The sequence below is a fragment of the Fukomys damarensis genome, unplaced genomic scaffold (assembly GCF_012274545.1).
Source record: "Fukomys damarensis isolate Sample0158 unplaced genomic scaffold, DMR_v1.0_HiC HiC_scaffold_13, whole genome shotgun sequence".
In the NCBI taxonomy this organism is placed as follows: domain Eukaryota; kingdom Metazoa; phylum Chordata; class Mammalia; order Rodentia; family Bathyergidae; genus Fukomys; species Fukomys damarensis.
The window spans coordinates 19,835,403-19,858,076 of record NW_022900925.1 but is presented as its reverse complement, the minus strand read 5'-3'; the positions used below and the strand labels follow the sequence as shown (position 1 = coordinate 19,858,076).

At 36.2% G+C, this 22,674-nt stretch overlaps 1 protein-coding gene across 3 annotated transcripts in view; it reads right to left on the bottom strand.

Annotated features, from left to right (window-relative positions):
• Positions 1-22,674, bottom strand: part of Suz12 (SUZ12 polycomb repressive complex 2 subunit) — a 51,224-nt gene that overhangs the window by 5,274 nt on the left and 23,276 nt on the right. For 2 of the 3 annotated variants that reach the window (XM_010642365.3, XM_010642366.3), the window contains 8 exons: positions 21,283-21,368; positions 18,140-18,371; positions 16,714-16,807; positions 11,026-11,131; positions 6,418-6,595; positions 2,529-2,620; positions 2,081-2,224; positions 1,270-1,427 (listed from right to left, as the gene is read on the bottom strand). In XM_010642365.3, the coding sequence (XP_010640667.1) occupies positions 1,270-1,427; positions 2,081-2,224; positions 2,529-2,620; positions 6,418-6,595; positions 11,026-11,131; positions 16,714-16,807; positions 18,140-18,371; positions 21,283-21,368 (1,090 nt within the window). The remainder of the gene's footprint in view (positions 1-1,269; positions 1,428-2,080; positions 2,225-2,528; positions 2,621-6,417; positions 6,596-11,025; positions 11,132-16,713; positions 16,808-18,139; positions 18,372-21,282; positions 21,369-22,674) is intronic. The other variant, XM_033762889.1, reaches the window with a different exon arrangement.

Below are 22,674 nucleotides of genomic sequence, written 5' to 3'. Positions count from 1 at the left end.
AAAACCAAAAACAAAATGATAAAAAGGAATAAAGTGCTAATACAGGCACAAAATGGTAGAAATACCCATGTAAACAAACATTTTTGTATGGCCAGGTGTAATGGCACACCTGGGAGGCTGAAAAAAAAGGGTATTAAGTTTGAGGCCAACTTGGGAAATCTAGTAAGACCATGTCTCAAAAATGAGAAGAGGAGGAGAGGGGAAGAAAGCTGAGATGGTGAGAGACAGAGACAGAGACAGAGAAGACAGAGAGGCGGGACAGAGAGAGAAAAAGAGGAGAAGGGAGGACTGGAGATATGGCTTAGTGGTGGAGTGCCCCTGGGTTCAATCCCCAGTGCCATAAAATTTTGTATGTAAAAATTATGTGCTCTAACACATGTATATTTACAAAGCAGAAAACCACACTACTCCACATACATAATAACTACAAAATATTTTTTGTTTTACAAAGATAAAACTTTAACCTTAGCAGTCAAATCTGATGCAGTAAATACACCGTTGTTGACTGCAAAGCCTACTGGAAAGAGGTACTAGGTACGAACAGTATAGCATCATAGAATTCTTTATCCTTCAACAGTACCCAAATATAATATATATCTTTCTTGTTTTGTTTTGTGGTACCAGGTATTGGACTACACAGGAGGTGGCACCACTAAGCTAAATTCCCAGCCCTAATATATACCTTTCTTGCAGGTTGCTACCAAGGCTTGCACACAGAAACTTTTTTTTTTTGGTACCGGGGATTGAACTCAGGTCCTTGTACTTGTGAGGCAGGCAGCAGAACCACTGAGCTAAATCCCCAGCCCCACACAGAAACTTTTACTAGGAGAGTTCTTCAATATCACTAACCATTAGCAGTATTAACAGTAATAGTTAAAATCTGGGGAAAAACAAAAAAGAAACCAGGTGTGGAACAGCATGAGAACTGCCATGAATTCCAGTTCAGCCTGGGCTAAGCAGTGAGTTCAAGGCTGGTTTAAATTACATAGCAAGACCCTGTCTCAAAAAAATAAAAAGGGAAGGGCTGGGGAATATAGATGTTGCTCAGTGCTCTATGGATTCAATCTCCAGTTCAAAAAATAAGGGGAGAGAAGGAAATGGAAAAAGCTCTATAGCAACAGGATTGAGGCTTATAAGGTACCATTCTACTCCAGGGACTTATCTAATGATTTCTTTCTAACCAGCAGCTTTGTCTGGCTTTCCTCTATTTGTGTAACATCATCCAGAAAACCCAGAGGATAAAGTTTTGTTGTATGACTTTTTACCTACCTGCACACAAGAATATGTGTGATAGGTGTTCTCTTTACTGGTCCATTGCGACTAAAAGCAAATCCAGGTTGACGATGAATATCCTGAGGATTTCCTGCATAGGAGCCATCATAACATTCATTGATAGAAACATCTATCCTAGCACCTTTTGGATGATACTGTAACAAAAATAGCAGGGTTTTAAGAAAAAGAAAATAATTATCAAACCCTAAATATCAATTCCTCCAATTTAACTAATTAAAAAGTTATCTGTGGGTTCTTAATAGTATGGCAACTAAAATAACCCAGGAACACCACCTGGATAAACAGGAAGTCAGAAGACTTGGAGTAAAAAAAAGGTATGTGTTAAAATAATGAAAGTATTTTTTATTAATGTGGTGACTTCATACTCTTTTTTTTTTTTTTTTTTTTTTTTTTTTTTTTTTTTTTTTGAGACAGAGTCATGTTATATAGTGCAGGCTGGCCTTGAACTCACTAGGTAGCCCAGGCTTGCTTGGAACTGGCAGCAATCCTCCTGCCTCAGGCTCCTGAGTGCTGAGACTATAGGCCTGCATCACCATGTCTGGCTGTAATTTCTTACCTGAGCACAAGTAAGAAAAGTACCCCTTACTTCAAAGACTTGGTGTAAGGATTATACGAGTCAATATAGGCATATTATACAAATGTTAAATTATTATTCCAAATATATGTAAAGTGAAATATTCACTGTAATCAATGCACAAAGCCATCTAATGACAGACAAGAACAATTTGTTCAAGTCATCTTATATTTAATGTATATTACTGGTAAGAAAAGATAAAAAACTACTTACAACATAATTGAAGATAAATCTGCTATGGCAGAGTTTAAGATGCTTGAGTAAACTATAAAGTTTGCGGCAGTTGAGAGTACACCAAGGACAATGCAGGTCGTCTCTTGCTTCAGTCTGTTGTCTTGTATTGTTATTATAAAGGAACTAAAACCCAAAAACAATAGCAAATCTAAACCTTTTCCATCTCAAGTTATTTTCTTTTCTTTTTTTTTTTTTTGGTACCGGGGATCGAACTCGGGTCCTTGCGCTTGCAAGGCAGGCCACTGAACCACTGAGCTAAATCCCCGGCCTCAAGTTATTTTCAGTATCATCTCTAAAATTATTTAAAACAACTTAAAAAGTAAAACAAATCAGAGCTACTCTTATTTAAATATGCCAAAAGATTTCAGATAATACAGAAAACAAATGAATTCCATAATTACTTAAGAGAAGGGCCAGTTATGTTTACCTGATAAAATATTCTTAATTTTTGTCGGTTTTCATTTGATGTGTCTTTTTCTTTTCTTGTTTGTAGATCTGTAGTCAATGTTTCTTTAACAGCTGGAAAATACATAATTTTATATTAAATCAAACTATTTGCTTCTAAAAAAGTAGAATATTTAGCCAAAATTATTAAACAATTAAAAGTTTCATGCTGGCATGGTGACTCAATGCCTGTAATCCCAGCACTTGGGAGGCTGAGGCAGGAGGATCTCTGAGTTTGAGACCAGTCTGGCTACATAGTGAATTCCAGGTTAGTCTCAAATACATAATGAGACCCTGTGTCAAAAACAAAAAACAAAACAAAAAGTTTCGCAGAATCTTTAACACAATCTGTTCTGATCCAAAAACTTATGATCACAGAGAAAATTCCACTAATCTGCAATTAGATGTTAAAATATAATTAGCAGACCCACTTTCTTCCCTTTGAAAAGCTCCCTAGCAGGCCAGGGATTTAGTTCAGTGGTTCTGCTGCCTGCCTTGCAAGCAAAATGGCCCGGGTTCAATCCCTGGTACAAAAACAAAAACAAAAAAACTCTTAGCTGGGCTAGGGTACAGCCTACTGAGTTTAATCCTGATATCGAAAAAACAAAAACAAAAGCTCCTAGCCAGGCATGATACATGCCTGTAATCTCGGCACTCAAGAGGTTGAGACAGGAGGATTGCCACAAGTTCTAAGACAACTTGGGCTACACAGCCAGGCCCTATCTCAAAAAAATGCAAAAATGGGCCAGGAATTTAGCTCAGTGGTTCCACCACCTGCTTTGTAAGCTCAAGGTCCTGAGTTCAATCCCTGGTACCAAAATAAATAGACAAACAAACAAACCTGACTACATGTAATTATGTAATCACTGTACTGTTTTTAGAGGTCATACTGTAATTTTCTGTTATTGAATTTTTCACAGTAATCATACTTAGGGCCTTGTGCATGCTGGGTAAGGGCTCTAGCACTGAGGTAGTACATTCCATATTCCCAGCCCTAAGACTGTTGTTTTTAAATGGTCTTTGTATTCCCAGTGCCTATTCATGAGCAGGCATCCACTGAGTGCTGGTTTATCAGAGAGTAAAACTGACTATTAAAATCACTACTGCCTTGTAAGCAGAAGGTCCTGAGTTTGATCCCCGGTACCAAAAAACAAACAAATACCAAAATCACTACACAGAGATCAGTCACCACTGGCAATTTTGGTGTATTTTCTGTTTTTGGTTTTTTGAGACAGGGTCTCCCTGTGTAGTTCAGGCTGGCCTTGAACTATGTAGCCAAGGCTGGCCACAAACCCCAAACGATCTTCTTGCCTCAGCCTCCTAAGTGCTGGAATTACATGTATGTGCCACCACACTCAGATCTATTTTTCTTGACAGAATTAACCATTCAACATATAAAATTTGGTGTAGAGCTTTTTTCTTAATTATGTAGTACCTGTTCACAGTACATGATTGCATCACCATGGGGAGTAAGTACATACATGTAATACATCTTAATTCTTTTTTTTCTTCATGCCCTCCCCTCCTTCCCTGCTCTTTCCAAGGGTTGGTCCCCTTCCCATTAGTTTCTTCTGCAACGCTTTTACTTATTTCACTGTCTTTAGAGTATTCTGAGAGATGCCCAGATGACCATTCATGTAGGAAATCTTTCCTTGGTCATTTCTTCTTTCTCCTTATCTATAATAGTGACCTACACATAATGGATGTACTCACTGGTCAATATCAAAGACAGTATGTCAAGGCTTTTCTGCCTTCTGTAAGTGGACAGATAAAAATGCATGGATATTCATGTCCAGAACAGTGTTCCTCTTTGGCAGATTAAAAAAAAAAGACAGAACACTGCAACCTGGGATTTAACATAGCGGAGAGCTAACTCTATTTATAAACTGTTTTCCACTTAAAACTATACTTTAGGGCTGGAGATTTATCTCAGTGGTGCTGCTGCCTGCCTTGTAAGCACAAGGTCCTGAGTTCAATTCCTGGTACCAAAACAAAACAAAAAAAGTATACTCTAAAATTTAACCTTGTAAAATTCAGGTATTGATGAACCTCTTCTTTTTTTTTTTGGTACCAGGGCTTAAACTTGGGACCTCGCCCTTGTGAGGATTGCAAGGATTTAGCACAACTGAGCTAAATCCCTGGCCCTTGATGAACCTCTTCTAGCCCTACCATGGTAAAAACATTGAAATATTTAATTCAGTTTTAAAATATGTTAAAAATATTACATGAATTATATAAAGTATAGTATTGAAGCCCTTCATAGCTGCAACTGAAAAGTTTGAAAGCCAATTGTGTTCTCCTAAATCTGTGACAAATTTATTATAAATTGACGTGAAAATTTATCTACAGACCCCACTTGGATGTATATGAAATGGCATATAAACTAGGAGTGGTGTCCCATGCCTGTAACCCTAGCATTCCCAGTTCAAGTATCTCAAAAATATTTGTACTTATGTTCAATGAAGCATTATTTTCACAGTAACTAAGAAATGGAAGAATCTGTCAACCAACCAAAACATAAAAAAAGAAAACGTAGCCAAAAGTGATTAAAACTGTAATTTCAGCACTCTGGGAGGGTAAGGCATGAGGATCCAAGTTGAGCCTAACCTGGGCAACTTAAGTCACAAGAAGTGAAAAGGAAGGCTGCGGATTTAGCTCAGTGGTTCTGCTGCCTGCCTCACAAGTACAAGGACCTGAGTTCAATCCCCGGTACCAAAAAAAAAAAGTTTCTGTGTGCAAGCCTTGGTAGCAACCTGCAAGAAAGGTATATATTAGGGCTGGGAATTTAGCTTAGTGGTGCCACCTCCTGTGTAGTCCAATACCTGGTACCACAAAACAAAACAAGAAAGATATATATTATATTTGGGTACTGTTGAAGGATAAAGAATTCTATGATGCTATACTGTTCGTACCTAGTACCTCTTTCCAGTAGGCTTTGCAGTCAACAACGGTGTATTTACTGCATCAGATTTGACTGCTAAGGTTAAAGTTTTATCTTTGTAAAACAAAAAATATTTTGTAGTTATTATGTATGTGGAGTAGTGTGGTTTTCTGCTTTGTAAATATACATGTGTTAGAGCACATAATTTTTACATACAAAATTTTATGGCACTGGGGATTGAACCCAGGGGCACTCCACCACTAAGCCATATCTCCAGTCCTCCCTTCTCCTCTTTTTCTCTCTCTGTCCCGCCTCTCTGTCTTCTCTGTCTCTGTCTCTGTCTCTCACCATCTCAGCTTTCTTCCCCTCTCCTCCTCTTCTCATTTTTGAGACATGGTCTTACTAGATTTCCCAAGTTGGCCTCAAACTTAATACCCTTTTTTTTCAGCCTCCCAGGTGTGCCATTACACCTGGCCATACAAAAATGTTTGTTTACATGGGTATTTCTACCATTTTGTGCCTGTATTAGCACTTTATTCCTTTTTATCATTTTGTTTTTGGTTTTTCTTTGAAAAACCTTGCAAGCACAAGGTTCTGAGTTTAATCCCCAGCACCCCAAAAAAAGGTAAATATGATAGGGATCTAGCTAAGTGGGAGGGCCTTGGGTTTAATCTCCAGTGCTGCCAAACACACACATGGGATGCACACAGGCAGACACATACAAACCCCTACACACAGGGCACATATACTACATTATCATTTTTCTTAAATACCAAAAGAAAAACTGAAATACCCACATATATCTGGCACAAAATTTGTGGATAAAGAATTATCAATACTTCAACATAAATTTTACATTTAATATCAGAAAACCCTAATTTACTATGGCCATTAATAAGGCAAATAAAATTCCTTAAAGAATTACATGCAAATAAATTCAATATAAATTCTAATTCTATAACCATTATTTTGGTAGCATCTTTTTTTTTACCAATAGTTTGTGTAGGTTTAACTGAACCAGGCTTGTTTTCTTGATTGAGACTCTCTGAATTTCTGGTGGCCAGAGGCTTGGCAATAGGAGCTGTAGACTTATCGTTGGTTTCTCCTGTCCAACGAAGAGTGAACTGCAATGTAGGTCCCTGAGAAAATGTTTCAAATGGAGGCAGTCTCTAAATAATAAGAAACATGAAGAGTGGAAATTCATATAATGAATTGAAAGAAACTGTAGGACTATAAAAAATTACAATGAGTCAATGTGGATTTTATTTAAATCAATACATTTTCCTAAATAAATCCAAAAGCCAACAGATATTATCAACCAGGCAAATAAGAAAGGGAACAGCAGACACTACACCAAAGAGCTCAAGGCTATCTACAGGGGCAGCCATTTATCAACATCACACGAATTACTGATAAGCAGAAACACTAACACAACACAGCCAGATTTTCAAACTTTTCAAAAAGTCAAAGATTTAGGTTAAGGATTTGGCTCAGTGTTACCATGCTTGACTAGAATGCCGAAGGACCTGGGTTTGATCTCCAGAAACCCCCTACTCCTCCAAAGTAAAGTTTTCATGGAAACTTAATTTTTAAAGTTATTAACCAATTCAAAATGTCTTTTGTAGTAATAGGAACTAAACACCAGGGATTGAAACCAGGGGTGTTCTATCACTGAGCTACATTTCCAGCCCTTTTAAGAAAACAAAACCAAACCAAAACATTTTTTTTTTTTCTTTTGGAGACAAGGTCTTGCTACGGAGTTCAGGCTGGCCTTGAACTCCTGGTAATCTTCCTGCCTCAGCCTCCTGAGTATTGGGATTACAGTCATGAAAATTTTTTTACCGTTTTGGGACAGGGTCTTGGTAAGCTGTCGAAGCTGACTTTGACTTTGCCATTCTACTACCTCAGCCTTCTGAGTTGCTTCAATAGGTTTATGCCACCATATACAGCTCAAAATGTATTTAAAACAAAGCAAAAGTATGGTACCTAAAGCCTGCTAGCTTGCAACTTTTGTTCTTAGATGACCAAATTATTTTTTTCTTTGCTAACTGAGTGGTTTCAGCAATTAGTAATTTTCCTTTTCTTCTCTCAGGCTGAAACTGACTTTCTTCATCTCTGGGCCAGGGATTTAGCTCAGTGGTTCTGGCACCTGCCTCACAAGCACAAGGACCTGAGTTTGATCTCCAGTGGGGGGAGGGGGTTACCTATTAGGGTGATTATCCCCAAATTGGTTTCACACCCCCTTGTTTTGGCTATACTGAGGACTGAATCCAGTACCCTAACTACATCCCCAGCTCATTTACTACACATTTTGAAACAGTTTCACTAAGTTACCCAGGCTGGGCCAGGGTTGTAGCTCAGCAGTGCCACGCCTGCCTAGCAAGTAAAAGGTTTGATTCCTGGTACCAAAAAAAAAAAAAAAAAAAAAAAAAAAGGGAAATAATGCTATTAAAAAAATGTTTGGGTCAGGGGTTTACCTCAGTGGCACACCTGACTCACAGGTTAACCAGGCTAGGCTTTAACCTGTGATTCTCTGGCCTTAGGCTCGCAGAGAATTACAAGTTTGCCCCACCATGATCAGCTTCCCTCATCTATGTATTTGAGCTCTTTGTATTGGAGCACTTCTCCACTTGCTTCTTAAGATAATGCCACTTGTTGATCTCAATATGACCATGAATGGAAATATATTTAGAAGCAAATACATTATCTTTCACTCTAAAACTTTCCCAGGTACTGTTGACCTTAAAACTAAAAACTCTGGAATTACATTTGACTCCTATTTTTTTCTTTCATTTATCTTGCAAACAAAAACTATCTTGCAATCTTTCTTGAAATAACAATCATCACTTCCTTTAATGATTACAACAAAAATTTAGGTTCTTAGTGCCTTACTACTATAGCAAATCAAGTGATTTCTTTGCTTTCACTTTTTACTTTCCACGCCAGACACAGGATATCCAATAATGTTCTCAAAGACTGTTTTCATATGCTATTATCTCTTATAAAAATAGTTATTGGGCTCTCATTGCTACATAAGCCTAAAGTCCGTATACCTCTTTACTACAAATAATCCTATTAAAATTACAACTTTAGGGCCAGGGACATAGCTCATGGGTAGCAAACGTGGGTTTGATTCTCAGCACTACCACCACAACAAAATGTTAATTTTAGACTAGAATGAGATAAAGATGCGATTATATGAACTGGTTTGGATACAGTAAATTTGTATCTTATATAAAAAAGATACAAGTATGGAAAAGTACAAAATGGGGAAAAAAACTCAAAAAATCAAAACCTAATTATTCATTAATCCAGTACTGGTAAGTTTTTGGACATTTATTTCAAAGACTTCTGAAGAGTTTTTAAAAAAGAAGTATATTTGTATGCTTTCACTTAAAAGGTGTCTATTTCATATTATTGAAATTTCTTAGGAAATAACTCATGTATACAACCCTTATTTTCCCATAAATTCAACATATTTTAAGAAATTTAAAACAAAACAAAACAAAAATCATAAAAATAGTAACTACACTAGTCTGGGGAATTGTCTCAGTGGCACTGAGCCTGCTGGGCAAAGCACAAGGTCCTGAGTTCAATTCCCAGTACCAAAATAAAAATAACTGCAAAAAATCAAAACATTGTAGATAGGTATAAATAAATTAAATTAGGTGACATCTCATCACCTAGCATTAACCACTATTACTGTTAACTTTATTAATTTTAGAAAAAGATTATATACAATTTTGTAAAAATTAAATTATAGCAACCTTGTCAAACTATCATCCTTTTTAATGACTATCTTTTTAGATTAAAATGTTTCCAATTTTTCAACAATTTAAAAATTGAGATTTACTACCCACATTTTCAATTACTATGGAAATTATAGAAAATAGACATATGTGAAGTTTTAGTATTACATATAGTATCAAGAGTACGCCTCCTCCCATCGCTACCACCACCATCAATCATTTTAATCTTTGTCAAACTAGTAGCCAAAAGTCGTTTTGCTTTTATTTTCATGTCTTTGAAAACTAAGGTTAGCTATCTTAGATGTTTTCTAGTCAAGTATATTTGTTCTTTTAAGAATTGCAATTGTCCTTTACTCATTTTCCTTATTACTTGTTTTTTTTGGAAAGAGGGATTGAACTCCGGTCCTTGAGCTTGCAAGGCAGGTGCTGGAACCACTGAGCTAAATCCCTGGCCCTCTTATTACTTTTTGTGGGGGTTGGTGCTGAGGATCGAATACAGGTCAAGCATGCTAGATATACACACTACCACAGAACATACTCGAATTTTTTCTTACTATTTATAAATCTCCTATGATTTGTGTTACAAATATTTTCAAGCAGCCCATCGTGTTTTGTTGGCAAGTACACTCAAGGCATTCTAACCAAGATCTTTACAACTCAGCTACAGAACCAGCTTCACTTCTATTTTTAATCTTGGATTTCTATAGTATAAAAACCACTATTTAAATGAGCCAATTTTTACTCTGTGCTTTCTGGCTTTTGCATTATCCTTATAAACATATTCTTCACCACAGAATTCATTAACATTCACCTGTATTTTTTTCTGAAGTTAGAGAGTGTGAATTTCTTTTTTTGGTTTTTTTGAGACAGGGTCTCACTATGTAGTTGAGACTGAACTGGAGCTCACTATGTAGCCCAGGCTCGTCTCGAACTCACAGAGATCCTCCTGCCTCAGCCTTAGCATGTTAATTTCTATACTCACATTTATAAGCCTTCTGGTTTAAGTTAATTTCCAAATGGTTAGAGATCAGTCCTGTCACGAGTAGTTTATCTTTCCCATATAGACCAGTACTACCACCTGTATCAAAAAGTCAGTCTCACACATATATGAAACTACTTCAGAACTATGTTTCAGAGATTGTCTTGACTTGTGATTATACCAGAGTTTTAAGTTCTTTTAACTTTGTGGTATGTTCTGCTCCCTGGTAAGTAAATTTTCCAATTATTTTCTTTAGTATTATTATACATTAGTAGACTGATTTGACTTATATTTTGCTGAATCTGCCTACCCAAAAAAACATGTCTATTATTCTTTATTAAAAATTACTGTATCCACCGCCTGCCTAGCAAGTGTAAGGTCCTGAGTTCAATCCCCAGTACCCCCCCAAAAATCACGGTAAGTATGCTTCATCTAAGTTATACAGATTTATTGATGTTTATTACTAATTACATATTATCTGCTGTTACTATGAATGAGATTTAAAAGAGTAGTTAAAATTTATTGAGCACTTATTGTATGCCAGGCACAATGCTAAATGTATTTTATTATTTATCTCATTTAATCCATCAATTCTATCCCTTGTTTTACAGATAAGAAAACTGAGACATAAACAGGTGACTTGCCAAATGCCACAAAGCTAAAAGTGCAGAGAACTGAATCAGGCAGTTTGGCTTTAAGAATAATGCCTTCCATTAAATACTCTTAACTATATCATTTTACTTGTTTTTCCAAGTATTTAAATAAAGGACTCTACTTCCAACATGAATTAGCATTTGGGGGGAAAAAATAACATCAATCAAAAGTGGGAGTTCATAACTATTACGTGCTCAGCCTTCTAAGTAGTCCATACCTTCCCATCAAGAATAGTCTCCCATGTTGCTCTTTTCTTGCTTATTGGACATTCTTCCATTTCCTGCATGGCTACTTCATATTCCCCATCTAAAAGCTGTAAGCGCCTGTTAGACAAACACATACACTTTAAAGTAACCTATGTATTACTGTAAGTACACAAATTCTACATTCTTAGATTTACACTAAAAAACATATATTAAATTTAGACTAGCTTACATACCCAACAGGATTTTAAAATATAGCTACACTTCTAACAAAAACAAAACAAAAAAGGAATTTTAGTGATATACACTACTAACTATATAACTAGAGAATTCCTTGAATACTGTAGCTACTCAGATATAACTTTAAACATGTAAAATATGCCTAAGGTCTCAAATCCTTCTGAATTTTAAACATGTAAAAATAAAGCATGTGCGTAGGCTTTAGTTTTAAATATTTCTTACAATATTTGCCTTGGGGAATCACTAAGAATTATACTTATTATTTTTAACTACTATAAATGTTTGAACTAGAGTATTTTCCTTTTATACTGGCCCAGTAAACTAATTAAAGATTATAATGATAAATCTGATAACTGTGGAAACCTGCAGGCAGCTGGCACATATAGGTGCTCAATAAATCATGGATGAAATGCTAATTGAATCAAAGAATGTTAAATCATACTTACGCAGCTATATATATATATATATATATACATATATATATATACATACATACATGTATAAGTGAATGTGTAAAGTTTGTATACTCCTTCCATACCTTTAAACATTACCAGCCACTACTACTTTAAGAGCTATTCTTCTACCATACTCAATAATTCATTAGTTATAATAAGACTCTGGCCTCTCTGAGCTGGGAGGTAGCTCAGTGGTAGAGTGCTTGCCCAGCACTGTGGAAAAAACAAAGGAAGAAAAAATCCTATAGGGTTATCATAGCTAAAATTTACTGAGTGCTTACTATCTGCCAGGCACTACACCATAGACCTTATATGGTTTATTTACTCTTTCCAACACCTTTATGATTTATGTGCTGCTACTCCATTTCTACAAGAGAAAACTGAGGAACAGAAACATTAAGTTGCCTTAGGATCACAGTTAAGTAGCCAGATATAGTAAATAAATCCAGGTATTACCTAAACTCTAAACAAAGAGTTTTGACACTTAAGAATTTTTACCTTTTCCCTATCTAGTACTATTTGGGTTTAGTCTGCTTCTATAGCATATCAGTTAGGTAATTCAATTTTCTTTAGAAAAACTAGTTTTCTTCATTCATCAGAATAGGCAATACAGCCATACACTTCCAGTTAAGTCGCTTCCTTTGTGCTTTTATACAACTACCATATGTTTTATTGTTATACATTCCCCAACTACAATCCCATGTACTCTTCTCCCTATAATGTATGAGGAAGCCTTGTCCCCCACAGCCTCATCAACAGTGCATCATATTTTTGGTTTTTTTTTTTTTTTTTTTTTTGGTACCGGGGATTAAACTCGGGACCCCGCACTTGCAAGGCAGGAGGCAGAACCACTGAGGTAAATCCCCAGCCCTTTACCATGTTTTTTGATGTCAATCTGATAAGTAAAAAAAATGACATCTCAGTGTATTTTAAATTCAGATGTCTCATCTTCCTGTTTAAGAAACACATATATTATTTTTTAACCAAAATTTTCATTGTATTTTTTGTTTATTCTCTTGGGCTAACTTTTCAACATTGTTTTTTTTAGTGTTACCTGGGATTGAACCGAGGGCTTCCTGCATGACAGGCAAGTGCGCTACCACTGAGTTATGTCCCCAGCCTTTTCAGTTTTAAAACAAGGACTCTAAACTGGGCATGGTGGCGCACGCCTGTAATCCCAGCACTTAGTAGGCTGAGACAGGAGGATCACTGTGACTTCAAGACCAGCCTGGGCTACATAGTGAGTTCCACGTCAGTCTCAACTACATACTGAGACCCTGTCTCAAAAAAACAAAAAGACAAGGACTCTAAACTGCCTAGGCTGCCTTTCACACTGCAGTCCTCTCACCTCAGACTCAAGTAATCAGGATTACAAGTGTGTGCCTCTGTGCCCAGCAATCTATATTCTTTTTGACTATTATCTTTTGATATTAGGGGAATAAGATCTCTAAATATGAATTGAAAATGATTTCCCAATTTGCCTCCCCTCCCTCTTTGAGACAAGTACTCATTCTGTTGGCCACCTGGCCTCTCTTGGCCTTAAAACTGGACTCAAGTGGTCCATCAGTTGGGATTTCAGATGTCTGCCACCATGCACAGCTGTCATTTTATTTTCTCTTTGCTAGAATGACATTTTGGTTTTTTTTGAAGAATTTTTGATTTTTATTTTGCTCAGTATTTCATACTTCATTGCTTTTAAATTTTGTTCATTCTTTCAGAAAACTTTAACCTGAGATTTTAAAATAACTTTACACATCAAACACCCAAATCATGGCTTATAAATAATATTGTTACTAATACATGAGGACTCCTGAAAGAAATCCCAAGCTGCCTGCTTCGCAAGCACAAGGGCCCAAGTTCAATCCCTGGTATACCAGCCCCCAGAAAAATCCCAAGCTGAACATGGTGCCTCGCACTTCTAATCCAGCACTTGGGAGGCTAAGGCAGGAGTACTGCTGCAAGTTCAAGGCCAGTATGAACTACACAGTGAGACCCTATCTCAAAAAGAGAGGAAAAAGAGAGGAAAGGGGGGGAGGGGGAGAAGAAAGAGAAGGAGGAGGAGGAAGGAGGAGGAGGAGGAAGAAGGAGGAAGGAGGAGGAGGAGGAGGAAGACGAGGAAGAGGAGGAAGAAGAGGAAGAGGAGGAGGAAGAAGGAGGAAGGAGGAAGGAGGAAAGAGGAAGGAGGAGGAAGGAGGAGGAAGGAGGAGGAAGGAGAAGGAAGGAGGAGGGAGGAGGAGGAGATAATAATCCCAAAGCAGAGGTACAAAAAGGAGAAGGTAAGTCTAGGCTTACTATTTCCAAAAATTAAGGAAATAAATCAGAGAAAAAGTAAAAAAGATGTTAACAGTCTGCCTGAAAGCTCCTCGACTAAATTTAGGATAATCTGAGGATTAAAGTGACTTAGCAACATGATTGAATTAAGACAAGTTGACTAAAAATAGAATTTACTAAAAAAAAAAAAAAATTTACTAACCCACATGGTAAAAAAAATTAGAATCATCAAAATGATATTACTGGTGTGGAAACAACTGGGTGAAGATATTGGGGGAGGAGGCGTAAAAGGATATTCGTCAGGTTCATGTCTTACCACAGAGATTATATTAGTTAACAAAGAGGGAAAAGTAAGACTCTGCACACCACTTTAACCAAACAACCCAACCTAGAATTACCTTTGGGTCTGTGATGCAGCACACAAAGAACACATCACTAATTGGCATCTGTCAAAAATGTTTAAACTGAATCTAATCATGAGGAAGTAAAAGGTCAAATCCATACAGAGATACAATGTGCAAATGCAGGCCTGTACTTTAAAAAGCTACAGCAGGGTTTAGTCACACATGCCTATTTTGGAAGTAGCGGCAATAGTTGCACCCAGGAGTTTGAACTCAGCTAAGCAAAATAAAAAAAAACAAAACCATACCAGATTTGAGGGCCACGAAACTGAAATCCTGGTCCTGTGGAAAGCTGAGGCAGGAAAATTTTAAGTTCAAGCTTAGCCCGGATAACTTTGCTAGACGCTGTCTCAAAAAATTTTTTTAAAAAAGGGGAACAGAGATGAAGCTGAATATGAAGGCCCTGGGATCAATCCCCAGTAGGCTAAGAACAAAACCAAAATGGTTAGAAAACTGTTCCAATTGAAGGAGAATGGACAAACAGGACAATTATTGGGCGAGGATAGGGCCACAAAATATAAAAGACGCTGGGGGTCAAATGGGAAGACTGTTTGTTGTATGTTAATTTTTCCTAAGTACATACAGTATGATAGGTCTATTGTGACTATGCAGGAAAACATCCTTGTTCTTTGAAGATACATGCTTAAATGTAAGGGAGAAATGAGCTATGAAGTAATCTTTCAAATCGTTCAACCTAAAACAAAATATACCCTCACGAAATAAAGCTAATGTGGCAAAATGTTAACAGATGAATCTAGGTGAAGGATATACAGGTGTTAAATACATTATTTTCACCATATCTATAGGTTTGGAAATTTTCAAAAGTAAAACTCGGGAAAATCCCTAAGTTTCTTCTTGGTATTTAATTAAAATAAAAATATATCTTTCACACAAGGAAAATATAAACACAGATGTGAGGAAGAACAACAACAACAAAAAATATCCCCCTCTCCTGTTCCCTAAAATAGAACACTTACCAATAGAAATGAAGCCCAGTATGCCTCAACCTATTTGCTTGAACACAGATATAATGAAAATCTTCTAATTAATTTATATTCCTGTTTTTTCTATTTAAATCTTTGATCTACAAATTTCTGACTTTAAAAATAGTTGTATTAGTTTCTATTATTAACAAGGACATTAAGTTATGTATTCTAAGACAAGATAATAGTTAAGTCTATCTTATTATTTTTAATCATCTTTTTATTAAGAGCCTTCCATCTTTTCTCCCTGGCTGTTTACAAATGATTACATTACAGCACCAATCTAGTACTTTTTTTTGGGGGGGGTGCTGGGCATGGAACTCAGGACCTCGCACTTGCGAGGCAGGCACGGTGTCACTGAGCTAAATCCCCGGCTCTCTAGTACATTTTTTAACAGAGGAATGGCGCAGCTACTTTTCTTGGTTCTTTCTTATACATGACTAACAGTGAACTGTTAACCAGCAATCAACCTAGTACAAGAAATCACAGCTCATGTTAAGTTTCATCCTTAAATTCTGGAGAATAAAAGAACATTGCCATTGTTTCCTAGATCTTACTAGGACAGGGATTTAGCTCAGTGGTGCTGCGTCTGCCTTGCAAGCACAAGGTCGTGAGTTAGGTCCCAGGTACCCCCCCCCCAATCTCATTCCTAGATCTTCCTCTACTGGCACTAAGGCCCTTCATTCCCAAACAGAAACTGAAGAGATGACTTTAAGCACTGGTATTCCTTCTCTCCCTATGCCAAATGTACATATAGCCAGATGATGATTATATATAATCTTCTTCTTTTAGTAAACATATAACCCTAACATTTGCACAGGGCCCATGTCATTGTAGTTTCTGTTCAAATATTTTCTCTTCCCAGAGGCTTTCTTTATAAATAGTAACCATTTATTCTTTTATTTTTCTTCATAGCACTCACCACTAAGTTGTATTAGTTGGTATTTTTATGGAATGGTGTATATTCTACATTAAAAGTAAAGTTCCAGGCTGGGGATCTACTCAGTGGTTCCACTGCCTTCCTCCCAAGCATGAGGTCTGGAGTTTGATCCCCGGTACCAAAACAAAAAAAGTTAAGTTCCATGGAGATAGGAACTTTGTTGCCTTCCTACTGCACACAAGAGTGTCTGACAAAAATCAGACACTCAGAATCTGAACTTGCTAAATCTGAGTCATCATGTAGTTCCTTATCTGTCCTTTTGCTTTCTAAATGAAAGTAAAAAATTCAGTATTTGCAAAATTTTCCCCATTCATAATTTTTTTTAAAAGCCCACAATCATTATCACCAATATATTTCCACTTCAGAATGAAAATATTTGTGGAATATTGTTTTACTTGTCCATCAGTATTACCTGTTTTTATCAAATACTGTCATTTGTGCAACAAATGTCTTTTCCCCATCTTCACGATTTCGTTTTCTTCTGGCTGGAAGTTCTTCATTGACATCTGAATTTAACAAATATTACTTATAAATCAAATATTCAAATAAAAATGTGCTAATTATGATATATGGTCCCTTAAAATAAAACATGATACATTTATGCTAAATAAGATACAAATTATAATGAAGGTATAATATAATGTTCAGACTATACTTGTTCCAATTTCTTGTCTTCGCAGTATACCTATCTCTTCTATTTTCTGGCATTCATTATCACTATCCCTACATCTTTGCAAATGCTAATTTTTGATTGGAATGATCTGTTAGGCAAATTCCTTACCCACCACTCCTTTTTAAGAATTTCAAAGAATGCTTAAAAACTCAAAAGATGAACTCCTAAAAATGCTTCTCCACTTAACTTCACCTATATTCATCATTTTATTTTAATTATTTATTTCATGTCTATTTCCCTAGATAATGAGCCTCTGAAGAATAGGATTGAATGACTTACTTATTCTTATATCTCTGCCACCTATATTATTAGCTGAATGATTACCTCACAGGTGAGTTCAGAATTGGAAGAATACAGGGATGGGTAAAGGGAGTCAGTATGTGACAGGTATAAGAAGATATTCGTGTTCAAGCTAGATGCAGTCATGTGAACCTGTGGTCCCAACACTTAGGATGTTGAGAAAAGACAGAGTTATGAGGTATGCCTGGGGGACACAGCAATGACCAATCTCAAAAAAGGAAAGAAAGAAAGAGAGAGAGAGAGGGAGAGAAAGAGAGAAAGAGAGAAAGAGAGAAAGAAAGAAAGAGGTGGGGGGCAGGGAGGGAGAAGGGAGGGAGAAGGGGAGGAGAAAGATGAAAGATGACAGACAATTCAGTGTAAGTGCTGAGTACATAGGTGTTTTCTATAAAATTCTTTTAATTGTTTACATTTGAAACTTTTCAGGATAAAATAGTAGAAGTCAAGTGTGCGGAGAGCACCTATAGTACCAGCACTTCAGAAGACTGAGGCAAGAATCACTTGAGTTCAGGAGTTAAGCTAACCTGTGAAACAGTGAGACCCACACCCAAAAAAACAAAAAACAGAAACACAAAATGTTGAAGGAGAGAAGGGATTCATTCATTGTTTGCTAACAGATTAAGTCAGATGGACTTTGGAAAGGCAACATTTAAAATAACACAAAAAGAAATACTTTATATACTATTATGAAGGAGGAACACTAGTTCAATCATTTTCATTAACTACCTCAATCTCCAATGATAAAGTCTAGTAAAATTATTGAAATAAAAATTACCAAGGGCCAGGGATTTAGGCTCAATGGAGCCACACCTGCCTGGCAAGCACAAGGTCCTGAGTTCCATTCCCGGTACCAGAAAAAAAAAATTACCAATATTTTCATTGGTTTCTCCATTAATCATTCCATTAAACTCTCTTCTTCCTGGACGAGTCACTCTAAACAGCAATGAGTAAGACTTCACCATATGGCTGTTACTAGGCTCAAATTCATTACTGGAAACTGCAAGGGACGGGAAATTTCCAGGTTTTGTTTGATTGAGGTCAGGATTCAAAGGCACCTGCTTTTTACCTGTGGGAACTTGCCTTATCGGACAACTCACATCCTGCAAAGGTAAAGATTACTAAATTACATTTACATGTAATAAATAATAATTATAATAATACTTTTCATCTGAGCTATACAGAAACACAGTACAGGTCATGATTACCAACTGGTATATTGTAACAATCACAGTTCTGAGCTAGGGTCACCTGGACATGATGAAGCACACCTGTAACCCCAGAACTTTGGGTGACTGTGGCAGGAGAATCCCAAATTGAAGCCCAGCCCGGACAACTTAGTAAGATTCTGTCTTAAAATAAAAAATTAAAAAAGGGATAGGGATATAGCTCGGTGCAAAGGCCCTGGTTCAATTCCCAGAAACACCACTTAAAAAAAAAAAAAAAAATTAGAGTTCTGGTTATTGTGAAGTAAAAATGAAAATACAGAACAACTATATTCTGACAATCAAATTAACTGAGGAATATAATGAAAATAATAATACAACATATTAAATATTTGGCTGACAGTTATCTGAATGTTTTATATTAGAAACATGAAATCAAGGGCAGTAGTTTAGTGGTAGGATGCTTCCAACCTTACATGAGGCCTAGATCCAATCCCCAGCACCAACAAGAATTTTTAAAAAGGAATCAAATATTTTCAAGGGCTGGCAATATACTCAGTGGATAGAGTGCTTGCCTAGCAATGTACAAGGCCCTAGATTTAATTCCACATTACCACACACACACAAAATTATCTTAAAATATTCAATTCATCTTATTTGAACATTTCCCTTCAGTTTTTTAATTTTAAAATAAGTGATAAACAACCATTAGAAATGAAAGATGTTTATAACTCCATGATCAATATCATGACACAGTAAAACTATGTATTTAAATGTTAAGAGGGATACTGAACATCTTTTGGATGCTTTGTTATGTAACTAGTTATATTATAAGAGCACAGCAGAAAAACAAAGATATAGAAGACCTTCACAAGAGAACATTGCAGGTTCATTTTTAAATTTATACTTATGGTCAAAAAAATTCAACAAGAAAAAAGTACATTAGAAATTTAAAATTTCTACTGTACAATACAGTATAAAATGTGAAATATAAAAGTCTCACCTATGAACTCTTACACACACACTATATAATACTAGGAGCTGGGCTGTGTATATCCTTCCATGAAAACATTTACTTTTTTGTTTTTGAAACAAAGAAGGATATGTTCATATTCACTTTTTTCTCTAAATAAGATCTTTTAAAGAATTTTCACTTGACGGGCGTGGTGGCATACGCCTGTAATCCCAGCATTTGGGAGGCTGAGGCAGGAGGATCGCTGTGAGTTCGAGACCAGCCTGGGCTACACAGTGAGTTCCAGGTCAGTCTCAACTACATAGTGAGACCCTGTCTCAAAAAAACAAAAACAAAGAATTTTCACTTCACTCTGTCATAAATTATATGAGGATTAGGAGTGGGTAGGGGTGAGGAACAGAGCAGTATTTTATAACTTTACAATAATGTGTGTGTGTGTATATATATGTATATAACGTATACATATATATATTTGTATATAACACATATATGGATCGATTGAGACAGGGTCTCACTAAGTAGTTGAAGCTGAGCTTAAATTCTGTATCCCAAGCTGGTCTCAAACTTGAAATCCTCTGCTTCAGCCTCTCAAGTGCTGAGATTACAGGCATGTACAGCCACACCCAGCTCACAATAACTTTAAAATCTAGTTACACCCTGCTTCCTTCTATCACTTTAGTCCACTCTACCAGTGCTCTAGCAGTTTCTAAGCCCTTTAACATTTTAATATGATGTTTGAAAAAGATCAACAGTAGGAATATGTATATAGGTCAGTTCTTGCTCTTTAAAAGATTCAAGGATTTGAGGCTAAACTACATCTGTTGGTTTTGGTGGGTTGCCCAGGAAACAACCATTATGATACTTGTTTCTATGGTAAAATGATTTCATCTTCTAAATTAAAATTTGAAGCAATGAATTAATAACTTAATGGCTGATAATACTGACAACCCAATTTTTTTTGTCTGAGAATATTAATAGCTTGCTGCAGCATGCATGCTATAGGTTCACCACTGACCTAAGGAATAAACAACCTGCAATGATAGAAAAGTAACTGAATTCAAGTCATAAAATAATACTGTTTCTTTCCTTCATTTTCAGACTCCAATAAACAAAGTTTTGTAGACATTTATTCAGACTAGAACAAACACAAACACAGGGAAGGTTGGCAAGAAGTTAGTGTTAAAATTCAGCCATGGACATATCTGCTAAGTTATTAAGGTTTAAAAATTGCCTGTTGGCCAAGCATGATGGCACATGCCTGTAATCCCAGCACTCAGGAGGCTGAGGCAGAAGGATCGCTGTGAGTTTGAGACCACCCTGGGCTACATGAGTTCCAGGTCATTCTCAACTACATAGTGAGACCCTGTCTCAAAACACCAAAAAACTAACAAACAAACATAAAATAAAATAAAATAAAAATTGCATTTCATCCAGGTGTGGTGACTGTATTCCCAGAATTTCAGAGGCTGAGGCAGGAGAAATACCATGAATTCAAGGCCAGCCTGGGCTAGTGAGACCCTACCTCAAATCAAATAATAAAAAAAAAGGGCCAGGGATTTAACTCAGTGGCACCATGCCTGCCTGGCAAGTGCAAGGTCCTGAGTTAGACCCCTAGTACCATAAATAAATAAATAAATAAATAAGAGGTGGGGATGTTACTGCAAAGGCCCTGGCAAGTATAAGGTCCTGAGTTAGACCCCCAGTACCATAACCAAACAAACAAACAAACAAGAGGTAGGGATGTTACTGCAAAGGCCCTGGGTTCAATCCATAGTATAATAACTACACAAAAGGGGTTAAAACCCAATACATATGCATCAACATGTTAATTGCAGGAAATTATTCCACCTAATCTACGAACATTTTATACATTACCTTTCTTTTTTTGTGGCAAACTTTGACAAGCAGGACTTCCAGGGTAACAGAATTTTGTTCATTTTCTGAGTTTTGTGATGGCTTATCTGAACAGAAAATCAATATCAAAAACTTTATTTTACAAATTATAAAGAAACATTTGTTTTTCTAGTAAGTCTGGAGATTTCAAACAATAAAGACTTCCTATAATAAAGATTTAACAGAAGATTATTCAGCTTTTTTCCTATATCTCTTCTAAATTTAAGGCAAATTCTTTTTTTTTTTTTTGGTACCAGGGATCAAACTCAGGACTTCAAGAGGCAGACAATGGTACCACTGAGCTAAATCCCTGGTACCAGGGATCAAACTCGGGTCCTTGTGCTTGCAAGGCAGGCAGCAGAACCACTGAGCTAAATCCCTGGCCCATAACCTAATACTTTGAGCTGAATAAGATGGCTTAAATTATATTCATAAAACATTTATTATTTTTTATTGAAGATTTAATACTTATAATAAAAAAATAAACTGTTATTCAAAATAATTCTGAAGGCTGAAAATAAATCTCAACAGTAGAGCACCTGCCTAGCATGCTCGAGGCCCTGGACACCCCTGCCTGCTGCCCCTTAAAACTCCAAACTAAATAATGTTGATAAATAGTTAAAACTTCTTGGAAGGAAGAACGATACAGTCCAGGAAAGGCAACCATGCACAAAATAGATGTCTTTCATTTGTATTCTTTCGCCTTAAATCTATTAGAAAATTTATTTAAGATAAATTTAAACTATTACTAGTAAACATGGTTGATTCTGAATGCACAGATACTAAATTAAGAAGTTTTTGACTTGACTACAACTTGTGACCAAAGGGATTAAAATGGATTTCAAAATATATTAAATATTATAAAAGGGAAAAATTTTTTTTTCTGGCTTTCTCCAGAATTTCTCTGAAGTCTCAATGGGATAGCAAAAATATAGGTATTATTTACTATGTAGGGGAATACTTTCCCTTAGAAAAAATTTTAGAGATTTTAATTCTGCATACTTCAGCCTATATTTTGTATATTGATAAATTAACAACAGCTTTACAAATTAAGATTCCAGCGTACTCCTATGTAATTTACCTGTGTTTAAAGCCCCAAAGGTGTAAGCAGTTCAATCCCAAATATTTAATAGCTTAATCTATCACCATATACAAAACAAAGTAAATTTTCTTCAGACTCCCCTCACTCTCTAGTACTGGGAACAGAATCAAGGGCCTTCACACTGATGTAATCAAATTTTCTGAAGTGTTTTCACTTTTTATTTTCAGACAGTCTCAATAAGTTGCTACGTTGCCCAGGATAGGTTTGAACTTGGGAACCCAGTTGAGGCAACTTAATAAGACCTTGTCTCCAAAAAAAAAAAAAAAAAAAAA